Source organism: Nomascus leucogenys, chromosome 17 (assembly GCF_006542625.1).
Source record: "Nomascus leucogenys isolate Asia chromosome 17, Asia_NLE_v1, whole genome shotgun sequence".
In the NCBI taxonomy this organism is placed as follows: domain Eukaryota; kingdom Metazoa; phylum Chordata; class Mammalia; order Primates; family Hylobatidae; genus Nomascus; species Nomascus leucogenys.
Window position 1 is genome coordinate 26112293 of NC_044397.1, and position 22171 is coordinate 26134463.

General features: G+C 38.8%; 1 protein-coding gene across 2 annotated transcripts in view; it reads left to right on the plus strand.

Moving 5' to 3' along the window:
- Nucleotides 1-4334: 4334 nt before the first annotated feature.
- The window catches only part of NEB (nebulin), a 230402-nt gene continuing 212565 nt past the window's right edge, over nt 4335-22171 (plus strand). Inside the window, exons 1-10 of one of the 2 annotated variants that reach the window (XM_030797596.1) lie at nt 4335-4413; nt 5016-5099; nt 5631-5695; nt 9166-9207; nt 10913-11113; nt 13254-13361; nt 13867-13971; nt 14464-14568; nt 15335-15439; nt 21310-21414. In XM_030797596.1, the coding sequence (XP_030653456.1) occupies nt 5660-5695; nt 9166-9207; nt 10913-11113; nt 13254-13361; nt 13867-13971; nt 14464-14568; nt 15335-15439; nt 21310-21414 (807 nt within the window). In that variant the 5' untranslated portion in view covers nt 4335-4413; nt 5016-5099; nt 5631-5659. The remainder of the gene's footprint in view (nt 4414-5015; nt 5100-5630; nt 5696-9165; nt 9208-10912; nt 11114-13253; nt 13362-13866; nt 13972-14463; nt 14569-15334; nt 15440-21309; nt 21415-22171) is intronic. The other variant, XM_030797595.1, reaches the window with a different exon arrangement.

The window sequence follows — 22171 nt, forward strand, 5'->3', positions numbered from 1 at the left end:
CCTGAGGTTATATCACAGGCATGTCATTAACCTTTGCAAAATAAACTTTCTAAATTGATTGAGACCTGTCTCAGAGACTTTTGGGTTCATACCTTGTATGTATCCTTTCTCAGGAAACTACTGGAGGATGTTTTCCATCAAAACAAGAAAGGTAAGCAAGAGAAAGACATGGGATCCAGGAAACCCAAGGTCTAATTCAGAAGAGAAAAGAGGATAATTCCCAGAACAAAAGACAGTGGAGGGGGCTCAAGAAAAGAGCTGAGCTCCAGCTGCATAGAGAACTGATCCAGATGGAAGAAAAGATTCCCTGAGAGATCTAAGAAGAGGAAATGGGTAGAATTATAGAACACTACTTAATGTCTTTGCAGACAACACCAAGAGCAGACTTGACTTAGCCAGAAAGTTTGAGGTGTTAGTGCTAAAAATGTCTAGAATTATTCTGCCCAATACTATCGCCACCTGCTACATGTGGCTGTTTGAATTTAAGTCAAATAAAAAGTCTAAAAATTCCATTCTGCAGTTACACTAACCACATTTTGAATGTTCAATAGCCACATGGGACTAGTGGCTACTGTACTGGACAGTGCTGTTATAGAACATTTCAACTATTGCAGAAAGCTCTCTCAGACACCACTTGTCTAGAAAAATATGAAGCCAAGGAAGAAAATAAAAGAAATGGAGAAAAATATCAACTTCCAGAAAAACAAGCCCTTGTAGAGGAAAAGAAAAATAATCATAATATATAGGGTTCAGCTGTGAATAGCCTTTTGCTAATCATAAAAATGTAAACATTGAGTTCTGAATTACATGTGTAGAACTTTATTGAGGTGTAGGAGGTGAGGCTTGTGGTTTAGATGAAAGAGAATTAAAGCCTCATCTTCCCAGATAGGAGCTTAATAAATGATGCCTATGAATGAAAAATCAGGAAGGAGCAATGTAGACATTTTGTTAAATGTGTAAAGGAATATAACAAAAGATTCAGCTAAACGAGTCAAAATGATGTCTCCAGGAAGGGGAAAAAGGAATAGAGGAAACAGAAAGTGCTGATTTAGTAGCAAGTCTTACAAAACTTAAGCTTGTTTCTTAAGCTATGTTCATATAGAAGTTGATCAAAATAATGAAATCAAAGAAATGACGACAAAAACTGTTACAATCCCATCTCCCTTATCATGTCTTTTTTGGTCCCCAGGCATGACACTTTTATATTTTCATATTTAGGGAAGCATTATCTGAAGTTCCGATATTGGCACCTAACTGCCCTGCTTTGGTTTGTAGCCAGTTGTACAAGCTTCTAGTCAGATGCCTGTGTACTCATAAATTCTTAGACTAACTATTGTCCGATTTCAGAAGTTTCGAGATATTTGGTATTTCAGTTACATACAGAATAAAGAGTGAAGCTTCCAATATAATGTAAAAAATGATAATAGTAAAAATAATAATAGCTAACATTTACTGAACACTTACTATGTGCAAGGTATATAATAAGGACCTACCAATAAATCAGGGTGTCAATGTATTCTCGTTCCATAGAAGAGGTCATAGATAGGCCAGGAAAATAAAGCTGTTCTTTCATTTCTAGAGGGCATCATTCTAGATTACCATCTGCAGAATTTATTAAGGAGGTGGCAGTGTTTTTCTCTAGTATGACTAGGAGGGAAATGTAAGCTGCTTGCTGGTACACTTACCCCTGTGTAACCATGGTGGGAATATAACCAGCTCTCCTGTGAGTCTCTTACTTCTGACGTGCTTTGCAAATTATTAGGGCAACCTGCAGCAGGCCAATTTAGCAGGGGCTTTGGGGCTTTCTTTTAGCAGGAATTTATCCCAAGAGATCTAAGCCAGGGTAATTTCATGTGAACTCACTCTTGCCCCACCCCCCACCCTAACTTTTTAGATGCACACTTCACTATGAATGGAGTTTGAGGTTCTGCTCATCTGTAGCACTTCTATTTACTATCATAGTGGTTTCAAAAGTAATGTATAAAGAGTGTCTTAGTCCATTTGGTCTGCTATAACAGAAACAATATAAGCTGGGTGGCTTATAAACAGAAATTTACTTCTCATAGTTCTAGAGGCTGGATGTCTAAGATCAGGGTGCTGGCATGGTTGGGTTCTAGTGAGGATGTTCTTTCAGGTTGTGGCTGGCCATCTTCCCCCTGTAACGTCACATGGCAGAGAGAGTGCCAGGCAGCTCTCTGGGGCCTCTTTCATAAGTGTACTAATCCCATTCATGAGGGCTCCACCCTTATGACCCAATCACTTTCCACACATCGGGGGGTAGGATTTCAACATATAAATTTTGGGGGGACACATTCAGCTCAGATAGTAAAGATTTTTCAAGTCTAATAATCCCTAAGGATATTGAGATGTGTATACATAGGAACCCTCATTCTCTGTTAGTGAAACATAAAATAGTGTAAGGATTTTGACTGGCAACTTGACAATATCTATCAATTTTCAAAATGTGCATATATCTTCTGCCTCAGTAATTCTACTTCTAGAAATTTACCTTACAGGTACATTTCATATAAGTATACAAAGGTAATGCACAGGGATGCTTACTGTGTGTTTTGTTTCGCATTGTTTTGCTTTATTTTGTAATAGCAAAAACCTTGAAACAACCTAGATGTCCATTAATAAAGTAATGATTAAACTATTATACTCTATCCAATCAATAGAATTATTTGTGGAAATTAGAGTAGGATATGTTTATGTGATGTTTCATAAAAAAGTCTATTGCATATTAAGTATATCGATTTATGTCAATATCTATATTGAAAATATCTGAAACTTAAAAATGACTACTTTAAGACGCAATACTCATTTTTTACTTTATATAATTTTGTACTCTATGTTTTTAAAGTATGGGCCTGTATTATTTTTTAATTCAACAACACATTTTAAAACATGTAATGACTAGTAAGTCACAATTCTAGTTTGCAGCTACCAAGTGAGTGATCTCATATTACATAAATATCCTTTGGTCATAAGACCTGTGAGAACATACAAGATGAACAGGTATAATCAGCTAAGATGATAAAATTATGTTAGATTTTATTTACTACCATGTGAATCATGGAGGGGGAAAAGGTACATGTATTTGAAATATGAGATTACTTTCTCAAACTCCTGGCCTTAAACAATCTGCCCTCCTTGACCTCCCAAAGTGTTGGGATTACAGGCGTGAGCCACCACACCCAGCGAGATTACTTTCTAATGTTTAACTTAAAAAAGAAAAAATATTACAATATGTTTAATCTCAAATCCATATCAAGATATAGGTGACTCACAGTGTTTTGCCTGAATACAGGAGCAACCCAGAGAAAGAGCAGTTCTCTGTCATATAAGAGCCTGTGATTTCTGTTGCTATGTGTAAGGACAGACAGACAGACAGATAGAATTAGATTCTAAATTAGAAAAAATACTTCAGGAGCAAAGAAAGTGCAAGAGAGACATTAGGCAAGTTTTAAGAAAATTGTTAGATAATTTTTATGAAGGAAATGTCTTATGTTCGGATTTGCCAAATAGGACATTATTTTCTCCTGATAAGTTACTGATTTCCATGTTAATCTGCTCTTGCTGTTGAGAAATTGAGCCTGTGCCCACATTCACACGTTGCTTCTGGGAGCCAGGAGTCATCTGAGTTAACAGAAAAATCACTAACTCGGTTACGTATGAGAGAGGTTCTGTATTCCTAGGAGCTTGCCTTATCTAAGGAAGGAAAAGGTGCCAAATAGGATTTTGGTATACCCTCTTGGTTTAGTAACAGAAAAATGATGGGGTCTAATCTTTCTAATTACACCCTGTGGATATCTTATCTAGTGCCATCGTCAAATATTTTCACCTTTAACTCATCACATTTTTAAAAATTGCCTTTGCCAACTTGATGTTTACTGGGTCTTATTCCTCAGTTTCTTTCACACTAACACCAGTAACTTACCTGTAGCTCACCTGGTGAACCTTACCAGGGTGAGTACATTTACCACCATGACTGGACAAATGACATGAAGAAAGCAGTCATGGAAGGGTCAAAGCCTCTCAAAGTCATGCTTATTTTCTACTAAATTCTTTTGCATGAATATGACATTGAATGGGGCCTCAGTAAATGGGAAATTCAACCTAAAATTGAACTGCACAGGCTGGAAGTTAGGTAAAATTTGATTCCATTTGAATAGTTCTAAGCAAGCAATTTGTTACCCTTTATCCTTTAGTGGAATTGATGAACAGGTGGTTTTCAGAAGATCACTTGGTAAATTTAGCTTCTGAAATTTGAGCAACTCAAGATCTGATTGGTTGCTCTTGCCACATGATAATTCAGAGCCCAGGCATCACGCTGGCTTTTGCCTGGGGTTTTCAGGAGGGGAGAGTTGGGAGAGGCTTTGCTGCTGAAGAAATTTATTTGGTAGATTGAAGGTAAGGACAGTTTGTGACTTTTTCTGTAATGCTCTTTCAGGAGATGTTCCACAACTTCCCTTAAAGTATTTTTCAAAGGTTTGGGCCATAACTGAGGAAATTAGTGGTAGAAATATGGCTAGGAGAGTCTAACCCCATTGCCCTACTAAGGCCCTACTAATATCTGCTATGTACAGTGTGTGATTAGAGTCAAGTCCTTTGCTAACCAATTTATTGCTTGACTGAATTGGTTCTCTTGTCTAACAGTTTTTTGCCTTTGATATTTTTCTCTAAATATATTAGTATGAAAAAGAAGATATGTTGCTCTACGTTCCTATATTTATCCTGTTCTACTGGGCTTCATTTGCCTGAGGAGTGGCAGTTTTGCTAGCTTAACAAAACCAGCCACTGCAGGGTATTGGTTTACACGGCAAACATCTTTGGATGAAGGGACAGCTGTTCCAACTCATCATCCACTTCATATCAAGAGTCTCACTCTCTGGCGTCAAACTGTAGAGGCCTTGAGAGATCCTTTCTCTATTTTCTGCATTAGAAGCTTATGCTAAGGACTGACAATCCTATATGTACTTCAACCAATGCTTTACAACTTTGTTATTTTTCAGGTTTGAACGAGAGCTACAGAAACGAAAGAAAAATTCTGTATAAGCCAATGGTGTTTGGGAAGAAAATAACCCCATTGACTTGAGGTTTCTTTTTTTCTTTTAAAATTTATTGACAGATGTATTTTTATGGGTTCCAATCTGAAGCCCAAGATATACTGCAAACAGTGGATCGGGGCAGTGTAGAAAAACTAAGTCAGCCCTCTTAGAATTTTGGTGCGGGGGGAAAAATTTCAGCTTCTTCTGAAACCCAAGCTGAACTTCTTTCACTAAATTTTTGCTGGAAAATGTCTTTTCTCTAAGTGTTTGGAAGTTTAAATTCTCTGTTCCCTGAGTCCAAATTCTCTCACTTCCTTACCTCAATTTCCTTTTACAATTTTAACTAAACTGATTATGTAGAAGTAGCAATTCCCAACACTGAAGGAATAAAGAGAAAGAAATTTGAAGCTTCTGCTGTTTATACTTGTATTTTAAATGTCTTCTCTCCTTTAGCCTGCAACAATATATGATTTGTACAATAGTTTCGCTTCAAATTCTATTTTTATAATGTCATTAGATAATTTCTGTGCTGGGAGGAATAGACTGTAATATGTTTTCATTTGTATGGAATATGAAAAGTTTGTAGGTGCCACTACTACTCTGGAAAAATGGCAGATGACGAAGACTATGAGGAGGTGGTGGAGGTAAGATTTAAAAAAAAAACACTGACAGCAAACTATTTTATGTAGTGACAATCGAAGCCGTGTAGGTGAATTAATCATTTAAAAAATACATTGTGTATTATAACTTCACAAAGAGTCATCATTTAAAGCATAAGAAAGGAATATTTTATGTTCAGTTTCACTATAATTACGTGGGATTTAGAATTGAAAGGAAATATCACTGTTTCCCAATTTTGCTTTTCTTTAAGCTCTCAAAAAACCAAGTTGGAGTAAAGGCAGGTTTTAATTCGTCTTCTAAAACTACTTTCTTCCCCGCTTCCCAACCCCGATGTTCAAAGGGACAGAGATGAAGGGAAAGTTCTGAAAATGGAACTCTGTCTCTTAGTGTCTGCATAGCAATAGAGGAAAAGATCTACTCCTTATTCTTTGCTTCAACTAGCTAATCATCTATAGGGTAACATGGGTTAGATATTCAGAATAATATGTATGAAATTATATGCAGATTTGAGACTTTATACATAATACATACACACGTGCACAGATACACACATACAAGCAAATGTAAATAAAGGCATGAAAGTCACAGTGATAGTTGGAGCTGCACCTTCCCACCAACTTCATTATATTTACCCAAGTGAACAAGACTAGCTTTTGCTTTTGAATTTTGAATAAGAACAAAGACTATAGTGGGTATCTTGAAAATTTTCCTTCCAATTATTGGTGGACATCTAACACATTTTACAAAGCTGTTAATCATTTATTTTATATTTATTTTACATCCCTTTGTTTTTATCATCTTACGATTTTTCCTCTCTGGCTCTTGCCTTTAGCTTCACATTCTAGAAATAAAATCTAAAGGCTTGGAACTATAATGCACATAAATACAGTGCCATGAATCTGAATGTGCTTAATAATTACCAATTAATGATGATGATCCAAACACATGAAAATCTCCAAATGCCTAAGGCACTTGGAGGCAGTTTTGAAAATCTGTGCTTTTTAATAAGACTGAAATTAACTGTAAGAGCTACCCAGAACCAAATTTTAGGTGGCAGTGCCAAAATTACTCTTTGGAAAATTATTTTAGTGACCAGTCTATATTTAGATGAAGAAAATTTTATTTATTCTACAAATAAAATTGCTTTTATTACTGAAGGATATGAGGGAAGAAATAGAATGAATCTCATACAACGTAACACTCAACCTTTCTGGCTTAAATGCTGATGACCACATCTTTCATGCTGATATTATCACTAGTGTGCATTTTACTTATGTACCTAAGGGTCAGAAATATCACTATCAAACACTAATACAATTATAAATTAAATTGTCTTCCCTATGATAATAATGCCAGTAACAGTTTTTACTCTCCAACTTAAATATCTCTTGTCTTTCTTAAAGTAATTGTGTACCTTTGCCACTGGAAATTGTCCTTAGTGCTAGACTTGATTGATTCAACTAGATGTCATAAAAAAGGAGGCGGCTATTTTTAGACATCCCATCCCTACCATTTTGTTCCCATTACAGCATCTGGGTCTGACCAGCAGGTGATAAACGAATAGACTGCCTGCCAGAAAGTATTGAACTGAGATCTCTTTGACTTCAAAAAAGATCATGCACATAAGAGGGTGGTGCATTCGAAAAAATGGCCAGGGAAGATTTTAGAAAACAGAGAGGAACTAGCTTTAAAAATATGCAGAAAACGAGAAGAACTGGCTTTAAAAATATATCTCCTTGGGATCTTGGACATCTGAAATAAAGTTTTACTGTTCTCTCTACTCTAACTTAAACTTGGAAAGAAAGAGAGAGAAGCAAGGATGTACTATCTAATTAGTGGCACAGCTCTAAAAAAAGAGTGAGATTTGGCATACAAGTTAATGCCAACCATTTAAATAATGTTGCCTCTTTTATAAGCATATTTCTAAGATGGATTTACCAATGGTGAGAGCCCAGCAAAGGTAAAATTGAATGGTTTCCAAGGAGCTGCTTTTAAACTTGGATGCTGAGAAAATCCAAAATAGTTGTGAATCTTCCATTTTATTTTAATATTTCTTCTGAAGCCACTGATGTTTTGTGTGACTGGAGGAATGACTCTATGTGGCATCAGCATCAAACAATATTTTCTAGAGTATCCAAATGATATTTCTCATGTGCTGAAAGTCACAACTGTAAAAAAGCAAATCTCTGTCCTGTCGGTGCTTGTGATTTTTGTTGCTATGTGTAACGACATACAGGCAGAATTAGATTTTAAATTAAAACAATAGCTCAAGAGTAAAGAAAGCACAAGAATGAGGAACATTAGGCAAGTTTTAGACAATTGTTAATGCAGGTGAAATAGCACAGGCGGCCTGTTGACAATCATTAAGTAATTTGATGACACTTCACTGAACCAAGAACTCAGGCCATTGAGGGAAATTTTGCACTTACTGTTTTCCCTTCCCTTGAGTGCTGTATGTTTTGGTGTTAAAGATGAGAAAAATGAAGCATAAAGTGTTATACATCCATTTTTTTTTTTTTTTTACTAAGAAATGAGCCAAGTGTTTCATCTTTATCCCTTTCCTCATGTGATTGACCTAAACGAGCCTCTCCTTCTGTTCACCCTACAGAGCAGGGTGAGGCTAAGGACAGGATTCCTCTCTCCTTACACATCTGAAACCAAATGTCAGCCAGTTCCTTTCTGCATCTATTTATTGCTGGTGATGTCAGAAGTACAACAAAAGCAGACTCGGTTTCAGACCCAGGCTGCAGATCCATCATGCAGGCCATGATGACCTCAGAGCCACTATGACAAACTGCAGCCTACATTTCCCACACTTCGTGATGAAGAATCTTCTCATTTTTCCCTTCATTCCTTAGCGTTTACCAATTTTCATATTAGCACCATTCTGTTTAGGACAATCACACTATTGAAAAGGACTCACCCATCACTCCAGAAGAAACTTATTACTTACTAATCAGGAGGGTATAGGAATAATTGAGATGTAGATATACTTTGGGATCTTATTATTTCCATGATGCAATCCATTTAAAAATGTATTCACACTCGAGTTTCTGTTTTATTTTATTGTTAGTTTGCAAACAGTGAGTTTTATCACAGTTGCTCTCTGCCCAAGGATCTTCTTATTGTATTCTCTTCTCAGCAAATTCTATCTTGGGGACCATAAGAAAAAAATTTCCATGTCCCAGTAAAGTAAAATAGCTTCTTTTGATTAAAAAACAGCTTCATACAATTTTCTCAGCCCTCTGCATCTCTTTGTCCATTTGGATGGCATTCACTTTAGCTTTCCTAAAGTATAAATGAAATGGGTTCCAAATGGGTTCCAAAGTGAAAATGGGTTCCAAAATATGAACAGGCTCCCTCACCTACCCCTTTGCCACAGACATTCCAAATCAACTGAGCTAGTGCAGTCACCTAAGTGGTTCAGCTGAGGCAGAGGAGAGGTGGTTTCTGCTTTGGTTCTCTTGCCAATGCCTTTGCGCTCTATTTACAGTACTACACAGAAGAAGTGGTTTATGAAGAGGTGCCGGGAGAGGTAAGGCCCAGCTCACAGCTGCATAAACTGCATTCTCATTAAAGCAGGAAGAGCTTTCTCCTTTCTCAGACTCCCAGGGCCACAAAGATGGCAAAAGGGATTATCTGACAGAGGATCACTCACCTACCTGTGCCCAGAAGCTGGTGTGAAAGCACAAACATTACCTGTTTGATGGATTATTTCACCTTTTTTTCCTATTCAACAAACCCAAGATGGCAGGGGGTGGTTCCCCCTATTGCTCCTGTCTGATATTTTTGTGTAGATGAAGCTAATTAGAATAATGTCAGTGGCTATCACCATTCTCCAACAGCGGCAGGAGGGATGGTGACAACAAGCCAAGGAGCCTTGGCTTTGTGGTTGGCACAGGGGACAAGCAGTTTTACTGTGTGGAGTTGTAACTTGTAGGATACCATCTCTGCCAGCAGGGATGGTGCCTCCAAGGCTTTGTCCCTGATGATGCATTCTAATGCTACTCAGATTTTAGCACATTAGGAATTCTAAATACGCTATTACCATAAATATTCCACATTCAAGCTCTTTTTTTTTTTCAAGGTGAAATACCTCTCTCATGCTTTATTTTCTGCATGCAGCTGTTTCTCTTTGAGCACGACAAACAGTGATATGTTTGGTTAATCCTGAAGTTTGTTCAGAGAACCTGTGACTGCATAAAAACTAACATTTGTAGATGCTGTGATTTGGTTAGTTTCTCACAGTCAACCATGCCTTAGTAATCATGGGCAGTAAACAACCTATTAGCAATGATGTGACAACACTAGAGGGGGTTTCTATTAATGTACAATTTCCTTGCTAGGTTCTCTTTTCATAATTGATGCTAGAATTCTTTGGTACAGATGATATTAGCTGTGAAGGGAAGGATACTGTGAAATGGATTGAAGACTTGGCTGCTTATCTTTTTTTCTTACATGCATTATTTTTAACCTTGGATTAGACCCAAACTTTGGGTCTTAGTGTCTTGCACTATAGCCTGCTGTAAGAAATAGTAATTTCTCACCTACTACATAGATAGGACTGTTGTGAGGATAATTACCCCATTATGTTGTCATCATTATTCTTGTCCACCTAAGCATTTATTAGTGTAAATGGCACTCCAGTCCACGTTAATTAACTGACTAAGCCAAGGGAATGAAAATCTCTTATAATATTGATGCGATTCATTTTTTTAAAGTTCATTATTCTTTGTCTCCTACTACAGTGGAGAATGCCTAAATCCCTGCAGAACAAACGACCAATTTTCCCTTAGTCATTTACAACTTAATATTAAAGTCAAGAATTTAGGCTTTGTTTGATTATCTTAACCTTTTGTTCCCCAACCTCAAGTTTCTTTTACTTTACCCAGGCAACTTAAGATTTTCAACGGTTTTAAAATAATAGTTTATTGCCGATTTTCCCCGTACTACTTTGAAGTGTTTGTCTTTCTGCAAATGCAAACTTAAGGCAATGTTGCAAAGTAATAAGGAGTAAACTTTTTATTCCACACAGTCCCAACAATCAGCATTCAGATTTGTGTACATAATGTGCCTTCATACAGCTACAGTGTGCCGTTTCCTGCTTTGGCTTACTTTAGTTATGGAGAAGTAACACCAGGAATGTAAATCTGACTTGAAGTTAGAATAATATATACTGAGATCACAGTAGCACAGTCTTTGCTTTCACAACAATGTTGAACTGCATATCAAATTTTCAGACAATAACAGAAATTTATGAGACTACGACAACAAGGACATCTGACTATGAGCAATCAGAAACTTCCAAACCAGCTCTGGCACAGCCAGCACCAGCAAAGCCGGTGGAGAGGAGGAAGGTCATCCGGAAGAAAGTGGATCCTTCAAAGTTCATGACCCCCTACATTGCACACAGTCAGAAAATGCAGGATCTTTTTAGCCCAGTAAGTTTCAAACAACTTCTGCTAACCTGATTTGATTATTAAGAAATTACTGATCTCAACCCACTCTGTTTTGAATGCTGGCTGGATTTTATTTCTCAAACCTGTATGAAACAAAAACTTATTTTGCAAAATATAGGCTCTTGATTGTTGAATTTTCCTTTTATGTAATTCATTTATACCATTGCAGCATAAGAAAGCATTCTTATTGAAATCATTCCTGCAAAATAAGCATAAGGCCAATCATAAAGCATTTATTGGTATTTAATCACTATTAGCCAATCAGGAATAATGAAATCATAAATACAGATTTAATTTAGGCCAGTTCACGGAAGCTACATAACATATTTAAATAATGTCAGCAGAATAGCTTCTTAGTAGACTAGCTAACAGCATATAAAAAGGTATATAAAGAGGTGTATAGTGAGAAAGAACATTTATTTTAAAAATCCAAGATCAGACTAAGAACTCATTTGAAATTGAGGATCTGAATGTTTGGCTATGCCTTAGAACAGTGGTTATTAACCATGGCTGCACACTGGAACCCCCTGGGAATTTTAAAACTAACGATGCTCAAGCCATTCTAGTTTAATTGGTTCAGAGTTTGGCCTGTGCACAAAGATTTTTTTTTTTTTTTTTTTTTTTTTTAAGAATCAGAATCTTTCTCTGTAGCCCAGGCTGGATCAAGCAATAGCTTGATCACAGCTTACTTCAGCCCCAGACCCCTGGGCTGAAGCAATCCTCCTACCTCAGTCTCCCTAGTAGCTAGGACTACAGGTGCATGCCACCATGTCTGGCTAATTAAAAAAAAAATTTGTGGGATCTCCTGATTTTTTTTTCATAGAGGCAGGGTCTTGCTGTGTTGCCCAGGATGGTCGTAAACTCCTGGCCGCAGGTTATCCTCCCACCTTGGCCCCACAAAACATTAGAATTACAGGCATGAGCCACCATGCCCAGCCCTGTACAAAAGGATTTTAAAAAGCTGCCCAGATGATTCTAATGTGCACCCAGGTTGAGAATCACTGCTCTCAATGGTCCCTGGTCCTTAAATTCCCATGTACAGTTCTGTAAGTTACACTGACTGATTCAGACAGATTCAGACACATTTCAATGGCTCTAATTTGTTGATTGTCCATGGTGGGCTGAGGTCTCACTGGGTGGCTTGATTGCGTGTGCTCTGGAGGCTTAAAAAAATGAAATGTAGCTTAAGAGAACATTGGATTATATAAGACTAAAGTTTATGTCAAAAGCATCCTATCGAGGTTGAGCAATACATACTCACTTTTCATTAAATGATAGCAGCTCACTGTTTGGTAAAATTCTAGTTCAAAGCCTTAAATAATCTAAGACAGGTTTCTAGAAACAAGATTTTCTTACCTTCTTTAGTGCTGCAGTATTCAGCAAGGATAGAATTTTTTGTCAATATATTGCCATACATTCTTATTAATTCAGATCCTATGAACCTAGAATTTCTGATGTTCTGAACAGAATGTCAGCAAAGGTCTGTAATAGTTTTTAAGTGGTTAGTAACCAAATCAATAGTAGAATTTAGATTGTTGACTACTCCACTCAAGAGTACTCCCAAAACATTTATAATGATAAATTATGCACATTATCATTACAGCAAGAATTCATTGTATATTCAGCAGAAATAATAAAATCACATTCCTAAATTTACAGAATATGATTCAGACCTGTCATTAATTCAGCTGGTGTCTCAGCTATCTGAACTACTGAAGTTTAGCTGCAACTTCTGAATTGAATATTTTTGCATTGTATTAGCAATCAAATCTTTTCAGAATTAACTCAATTTCTATATTTATTTTCTAAAATAATTGAGGTTTAGGCTTTTTATGTATGCATTCAGACAAAAAAAAAGATTGAAAGAATCATTTTAGGGTATTTCCAAGACAATAGTCTATAATAAATTTGCATTGTCTCCAAGATGCAACCATGTTTAGGAGAAGCAATTATCAAATCTATTTTAGTTTTTGCTGAGAGTTGGGGTAGGGGACAAAAAGAAAGCTATTACAATTGATAATTGCTATAACTTGAAGGATTTTTTTTTAATCAAATGGGGTGAGTATGTTGCCTGAAATTTTCGCTGCTGTCTTGTTAGGCTAATATCTGATATTCTTTTCAGAATAAATACAAGGAGAAGTTTGAGAAAACAAAAGGACAGCCATACGCCAGCACAACAGATACCCCAGAACTTCGCAGAATCAAAAAAGTACAAGATCAACTCAGTGAGGTGGGCTGCATTGCTGAAATAAAGGAGAGGGACATTTCAAAATACACCTACTGCTGGGAATTGTGGGCTCTAAATATGTACTGTGAGAATGAGCAGTTGAATTACCATGAGCTAGTTCACAAATCTAGAAAAGCATAAGCCATAGATCATTTGCTGTAAATGTGAACCCAAAGAAACTTCTAAAAGCTTGGCTTAGCAACTTAGCTTAAGAGGAGACTATGAGATGGGAGCTCCAACTCACTGTGGTTCTCCACACTGTACAGTAAGGCCAAGAAGCAGCAGGCTGGAGATCCAGCCAGGAAAGCAGACAAGCAGTAAATGCAGGTGCTCCTTTGAAGATCACATTTTTCCAGCTAAAACGCAGAAACTATGCTTTGTGATGCAGACACTATGCTTTGTGATGCAGACCTAGAGTCATTGGGGGTAATGCTCTGTGGTTATAAGAAATTCCTTAATATACTCACATGTTTATGCCTGTCATGAACTCTGTGCATTATTTGGGCAGGTTAAGTATCGAATGGATGGTGATGTTGCTAAGACGATATGTCACGTAGATGAAAAAGCAAAGGATATTGAACATGCAAAGAAAGTGTCGCAGCAAGTCAGTAAGGTAAGGCAATGATATGGATGGCTGGGGTACTCAGTAGCATGTGCATCACCTCTGCATTGTCTTATAGGAGAAAATTGGACAGGCCTGATCCTGCCCACCAGCCTCATGGGCAGTGTGAGTTCAATACCTGTATTCATCAAGGAAGCTGCACAGATGACTGAGTGGCCTGTAGAACCTATGGGTGGATAGAAGAGTCCATGCCCTGTGCAAAGAGGCAGCTGTGACTCGGCTGCAGGCTGTTGCTGCATGGAGTTCCAGTGTCGCCAAAGAAGCTGAGGAGCTAAATTTTTAATTGAAAGGAATTAGAATTTTCAATCAAAAACTGACTATTGTAGGAAAAGTATTATAGGACGTTGGCATGGTCAATGTTTTCCTAGTAACACATTGGCAGCCTTTGAGCAAGGATGCCTTCATGAGTCTCCCTTTGTTGTTTAAATCCTCATGCCTTTGGGTGAGACCTCAAGCCACAGATCCTCTGCTCCTTCTTTCTAGGTTTTATACAAGCAGAACTGGGAAGACACCAAGGATAAGTACCTGCTTCCTCCTGATGCCCCTGAACTTGTCCAGGCCGTTAAGAACACCGCCATGTTCAGCAAGGTAAGGGCCTGCTCCATTGCCACTTCTATCTTCCTATGTCATCCTATCATATACTTCATGTAATACTTGGTGAACTCGTGATCATCCGGAATACAATTCCCCAATCTTTTTATGAGTAGCCTTGAGACATATGAGACTGCAGGGATAGGGCTTGGCAAAAAGGAACTGAGAGGAAAGCTCCTAGGCAGAGTGGGGAGAGGGTTCTTTGGGAACCTGAGCAACCCGGGGGCAGAGGGGAGTGTCTGTGGAGAATAAAGGTGCTCTGGAGAACCAGCTGAGAGAGCCACAAAGTAGTATCTCAAAATTGTCTGTAGACCCTGTGCTATAGTTTGGATGTCCCTGACTATTACTCTAATTAGAGGTTTATTTTGTGCCACTTCTTGCAAGTGTCCTATATTGCCCTGAACTATGTGAAGTGCTTCCTGGCTCCTTACACTGTGTTAACACTTGTAAGTGCTATTAATAAACAATGACAAATAATGACCAAAAAAAAAAAAAAAAACCAAGAAGGCAGGTAGAGTCACAGAGAAGAGATGAAACAAAATCAGACATATCTGCCCCTTTGAAAATAAGAAAAAGCAGGGCATACTATCAGTAAAAATGACTTGGGTTGGATGGAAAGTGGAAAGTTATCTGTGAATTTCATTTACCTTTGCTCTCAACTGGCCCTTGGTTCTTTAGGTCATTGATGGATGAATTCAAATCTATGTATTTTGTGTAAATGTGACCCTACTTCCTCCTAACTTTTCACTCTTTTTTGATTTAGAAACTGTACACTGAAGACTGGGAAGCAGACAAAAGTTTGTTTTACCCCTACAATGATAGCCCGGAACTGAGGAGAGTTGCCCAGGCCCAGAAAGCTCTCAGTGATGTAAGTGAAATGCAAGTGGCACCATTTAGGTGTGCAGAGTCAGGGGAACTTGAGTTACATCTTCTGGCCAGATGTTCACTGCAGCTCTTCTCTGTAAGAGACTAAATGTTGTATTTCAGAGGAGTACGTCTAGAATTGTTATAATTTATGATGTCTCATTTAAATTAGAAAAAAATTATACTTTATATTAAATATAATCTTGTCCAGTTCCCTCTTCTTATAGGTGGCAAACCTGAATCTGGGGTCACATTAGTTAGTGGCAGAGCCCAGGTTTGTAAGCCCAAGACTAGTATTCTTTCCATTACAGCATGAGTCCTTCTTTCCCCTTGGCTCTGGTTGAAGTTGTTCTGTGACGACAGAGTGACAATTTTTAAAAACCTATTGTAATCATAGCCACCTTCCCAAATCTATTAAGTAAACAATGTTATGGAAGGGTTGTGCCTTGCTATTCTAATCATCGAGTCCAAATTGTGGTGTGTCTCCCTTTTTCTGTGTGTGGGACCTGACTAGTGTACTTGTTAAAACATATTTGTGGCTAGGTGTGGTGACTCACCCCTGTAATCCCAGCAGTTTGGGAGGCCAAGAGGGGAGGATTGCTTGAAGCCAGGAGTCTGAGATCAGCCTGGGCAGCAAAGCAAGACCTCATCTCTACAAAATACATTTTTAAAAAATTAGCCAAGTGTGGGGGTGCATGCCTGTAGTCTCAGCTACTCAGGAGGCTGAGGTAGGAGGATCACTTGAACCCAGGAGGTGGAGGCTACGGTGAGCTATGATCAAGCCACTGCACTCCAGCCTGGGCAACAGTGAGACCCCCATCTTAAAAACAAACAAACAAACAATGACCACGCCAACAACAACTAAACAAACCAAAAACACATTTGTATAGTTATCCCACAAAGAGCTCTTGCTATCAGAAGATACTTCAGTTAGTGAAAAATCAGTGATCCCACTTGCCAGAATTTTGGTACCCTAGACCTCGAAAACCGTATCTTAGAGGAACTTAAAAGGCTTAATAGAGTCCTTAGGCTTGAAACCAGCAGCAACAGCAGCAGAGAGACCCACTTGGGCCTAACACTCTCCCTTATTTTGAGGTACTTTCTTACATGACCATTGGATTTGCGGGAGGCCATATTGAAAATCCAGACTGCTACTCCAATCTTCAGCAGAGCACTGTATTATAAAGTGACAAGTTATTTGACATTCAATTGTCAGTTAGATCCCTGGAACCTCTTATACTCAATTTGGACTTAGTAAGCCAGTTCAGACTGATTGGGATTTACTTCTAATGGAATCTAGGGTCTGATCTTGCCATGAACCAAAATTATACATACCAATTTGATGGTGTCTCCAACTTTTGAGGTCTAATTTTTAATACCACCCTCTTAATATCACCTGCAAGTTTAGTGGACATCTTTTCTATTTCACTTTCTATGTAATTGGTTAAAATATAACACAGATACAGTCGTATCCTTCCATAAGTAAGTTAGGAAATAGAGAAGGTATAACAAAATTTTGAAGTTGTCTAGCACATGGTACCAATTTTAATGTGTGAGTACTTCTCGCTTCTTTTTCAAGATTAGCTTTTTGATTCTGTATCTCACAGATTCACAATATTGTTACATGGCTGTTACCAAGTGATCAATAGTTATTTATTGAAAGTCTATTATGCATGCACACCTGGCAGGATAGAAAAGTACTGCAAGCAGTTTTCATCCTTTCCTCTGAGAATTTATAATCAGGCTGATAAAATAAAGGTATGATATATCAAACAAGAAAAAAGTTTAAAATGAAACAAAACCCAACAGTCTAATGCTTGCTACAAGACAGACAGAACACTTGTGAGTAATCAGAGAAGGCCGTGTGGAGGTGGTGGTCCCAAGGGCATGGGTGGTGATGAAGAAAGGCATTTCGAGTAGAGGGAGCACTCGAACAAAGGGACACAGGTAAAATGAGGTCTGAGTTTTGAGGGACAAGGAAAGTGAATGATGTGAGTGCCTCATTTGGAGGGCACTTGTGAGAATGCCGGCAGCAGGACCTTGAAAGGCAGACAAAATCGCTTCGACATGGAACGGTAAGAAATAAGAGGCATCATAAGATTTTGGAGTGGAAAACAGTATGATAAAAATAGAATCTGGAGTAATTTTGATGAGCAATATGACAGATTGAGATTAGGAAATACAGGAAAAACGGAGTAATTTGGAGAAATCTATTTAAAGGAGAGGAAGAAATGAATCTGAGGCTAATAAGTATTAATAAGCATGAATGGCATTGGATATTGGAGCCAAAGGAGAGAAAGAAGCCCTAAAGGAGCTTCTGACTATAGACTGGTGGTCTAGGTGAGTAGGGGCACAGCTGGTAAAGATGCGTTAATGGAAAGAGAAATGGAGTTGAGATGATTGAAGGAAACTTCAGATCAAGGCATCCTATGGATAAATTAGAAAGTACCATTGCTCAGGTGTGAGACCAGGGCAAGAAATTAATATTTCAGAGTCATCAGAACAAAGTGACAGCCAAAGACATGAACATCTATGAGGGAAGCGAAAGAGTGCATGGCCAAGGGCAGAGTTTTGGAGGACACTCACACTTAGAACTGAACAGGAGCCAGCAAAAGGATGAGGGAACAAACAGCGAAGTTGAAGAGGAACCAGGAAATGCCATGTCATATAAGCCTGGGAGAGGTTTCCAAGAAGACACTTAATCTCCTATCTCCCTTCATCTATCAAATGGAGAGATGAAGGATTACCTTCATACCATTCTAATGCTATGGACTTCGAACAATGAAAGTTGGCCACATGTTTTGAGCAATTACAGTAGAAGATGTAATGAAAGAGAACATACAATAGTGAAGTAAAGTCTTCCCTGCTATTCCTCAAAAAGATGTGACAGTTAAGGCATAGCTTTTATTTTTATTGCAGACCAGTATGCACTCAGTATCAGATTACAGACATGCCTATGAATACTGTTGTCAGTACTATGAACTTCTACAATTATTGGGCACAGAGCCCTAAGCAAGCTGTTGTTTGCAGAATGCACCACTGGGTAGGCACATAGATTTCTGGCTAAGGGCTTGGGTTTAGAGGCTTTTGCTACCTCTCCTGTACCATCTTCCTGTGTCCTTCTTAATCTACTTATCATGTTTTCCTTATTACCTAAGTAGAGACAAACTACTTTGCACACACTAAGAGTCTTTAAGCTGATGCAGAATACTGAACTTTTTTTTTTTTTTTACTTTTTAAAAATCAGATCATTCTCCATAACAACAGAATTCTAACTAAACAGAATTCTGAAGAAGGTTCCTGAGAAATTAGGACTTCTAGATCTGATTTGTCTGAAACTTCTTGGCAGGATGTCATACTTAATAAGCATTTATCCTATTCAAATGTTGCTTTTACCCTAAGGACTTAACCAGCCATGAAAAATCCTGTTGTCCTTTGCCTAAAATAAAGTCTTCAGTTTGTATTTTTTTTTTTTTTTTTTTTTGAGACAGGGTGTCACTCTCTCACCCAGGCTGGAGTGCAGTGATACAATCTTGGCTTATTGGCTTATTGCAACCTCCGCCTCCCAGGCTCAAGCAATCCTCTCACTTCAGCCTCCCAAGTAGCTGGGACTACAGGTGCACACCAACACACCCAGCTAATTTTTGTATTTTTGGTAGAGACATGGTTTTACCATATTGCCCTGGCTGGTCTTGAACCTTTGAGCAATTCATCCGCCTTTGCCTCCCAAAGTGCTGGGATTACAGGCATGAGTCACTGTGCCTTGCTTAACTTATTTAAAAGAAATTAAGCCAGGCTTGTTTGTGGAATTTGTGTAAATACATTTCAAAATCTGTCTTTTGTATCCCAATTGATTTGATGTCCATGAAAGCTTTTGTTATAGGCACCAGGTAGATATTATTGGGGTAAGATACAGTTAGACTTGGTTAAAGTATAAAGATGATTGGGACTTTGGGATTATTCAACTGCTTTACTTGATAAATAAGAATACTGCCATGAGGAAGGGAAAATAATCATAGAAATCTCACAGTTGTGTTGTGGAAGATTAGAAAGATAATTCTCCTCTTGAGACATTCCCCCATGGCCTCAGTGTGTAAGACACACATTGAGATGTCAGTCATTGACTCTTGCTCTAGCTAGGTACTATGCAGGCCACAAGGGTTCCCAAGGATAGGACATCTTCTTTGCCATCCCAGAGCTCACAGTCAAGAGGAAAGAGACATGTAGACAACAAATTACAGTGTCATCTGACAACCCCTTTAAAGGAGGTAATGGCCAAGTTGAGTGAGATCCCGGGAGAAGGTCATCACATCTGGCTCAGGAGTCAGGGAAGGCTTGGGAGAGGAGTTATGGTTGTCCTGAGTCATGGAGAGGAAACAGAGGTTTGCAGACAGACGGGGAGAGGGAACAGCATGTACGAGGCCCTGAAGCATCTGAGGGCTTCGTGTATCTGAATATACGAATCTATGAATAGTTCTGCATTGTTGGAAGCAGGGGCCAAGTCTGGTAGAACAAAAAAACCCAGAGGAGTCAGAAATGAAGAAAGAAAGGAGGGCAAGAAAGAAGGATATGCATGATTTGTGGGCACCATACTTATTTTAAGGTGATAGAAGTCTTTTATAGGCCGAAGGGAAGGAGCTAATGAAGAAGGAGAGGTTGGGGTTGTGAGAAAAAGGAGGGATGACTGAGAGAGCTGGGTGCAAAAGGATGTGCTGGAAAGGGCAGCACCCTGGGTGCAGGAGTCATTCCCTCTGAGGGATGTTTCTCCTCTGAGCCAGGGCAGGGGTGGGAGAGGCAGGGATGAATATGGAGAAGATAAGGGTGTAGCGTTTCTTTACTCTATGAAAAAGGAAGCTGAGAGTAAGGTGGAGTTAATTGTGGGCTTAAGGACAGTGTTGGGGTTTTAGACTGGCCCCTGAGAGTAGGGACTAACCAGAGACTCATAATGGGCTGTGAAAGTTTCCTTGAAGACAAAATGGCATTAGTATACCATAGGGTCATAGAGTATTGGGCACAGAGCCCCAAGCAAGCTGTTGTTCACAGAACATACCACTGGGCAGGCATGTAGATTTCAAGCTAAGTGCTGGGGTTCAGAGGCTCCCTGCCCTGTACCTTCTTCCTGTGTCCCTCTTAACCCTACTCATCATGTTAGCATTGCCTAATCCATGGAGTTGCAGGTTTTCTTCTGTGGCATTCAGCATCCTAGGCATAAGAACAGAGAAGTTGGCCAGGCGCAGTGGCTCAAGCCTGTAATCCCAGCACTTTGCGGGGCCAAGGCAGGCAGACCACGAAGTCAGGAGATCAAGACCATCCTGGCTAGCATGGTGAAACCCTGTCTCTACTAAAAATACAAAAAATTAGCCGGGCGCAGTGGCTGGTGCCTGTAGTCCCAGCTGCTCGGGAGGCTGAGGCAGGAGAATGGCGTGAACCTGGGAGGCGGAGCTTGCAGTGAGCCGAGATCGCGCCACTGCATTCCAGCCTGGGCGACATAGCGACACGCTATCTCAAAAAAAAAAAAAAAAAAAAAAAAAAAGAGGAACAGAGGAAGTATATGGTCGAGTCAATCCAAGGCTGGGGGTTTATTGAGTGTGATAAAAAGACAAGGGGTTGGGAGTTGAAGACGCTTGTTAAGAGAATAATTGCAATTGCAAACCACGGTATGGAAATGAATGGAAGAAAGCAGATCTAGGGCCATGAGTCCTGAGGACGAGGGAAGAAAATTCAACGAAACAGAAATCACTAGCTGTACTGAGAGCAAGGGTATGTAACATCTAGAAGGACAAATTATAACATGTTACACTAAAATTTAAGACTTCAAATAAAGATGAAAGCATAATCGTTTTTAAAATACATCCCTGTCTTTTATTTCATCAGGTTGCCTACAAAAAAGGTCTCGCTGAACAGCAAGCTCAATTCACGCCTCTGGCCGATCCTCCCGATATAGAATTTGCCAAGAAAGTAACCAATCAAGTGAGCAAGGTAAGTAAATAGAGCTGGGACATTGCCTCCCTTGAAGACTCTGCTTAATAATTTCAACCATCAGAGAGGGTTACTAAAGGTGAGCCTGAAGAAAAAACACAAACACTCGGAGTATTTTTACATATGATCCCCAAAAACTCTACAGCAAAAGCAATACATCCATAAACGTCAAGAACTGTGTTAATACATGTTTAGCCAGCTTGATGACTCAGTAATTGATAAATGTGAAAGTCACCTTTTGAAAACAGAAGCCATGTCCTAATGTCACTTGACATTTTCACTTATGACAGTAATACTACAGAGTCACCAAATAACCACACACTTCCATGAAGAGCTGGTTTAAATTCACGGTGAAGACCTTGGATAGTTCTATCCTATCAGTCACACTTGGAAAAATAAGAATGTGTCTCAGACATAGCTTAGTTAACAGCAGTGGGCAGTGGACCTCATAACTTTTAAGGCCCTAACAAACAGCTTAGTCTACCTATATTTAGGCAGTAAACTAGCTCTGAGGAATGTGGCTCTGATGAGGAATGCAGAGACAGATGCTCAGCTGATGAATAGGCCCATGCTAAATTCCTATTTTAAATTGGTCCAAATCAGGCCACTTTCTCCTGGGATACTGCTGCTTTTAAATACTTTATCTTGCCCTCTGTGGAGATGAGTGTCAGTTTGTTCTGCTTGAATTTTGATGAAACCTCAAGATTTTTATCTTAAGCATTTTCTGGGTAAATTATCTAGTAGAGAAGAAGCATGA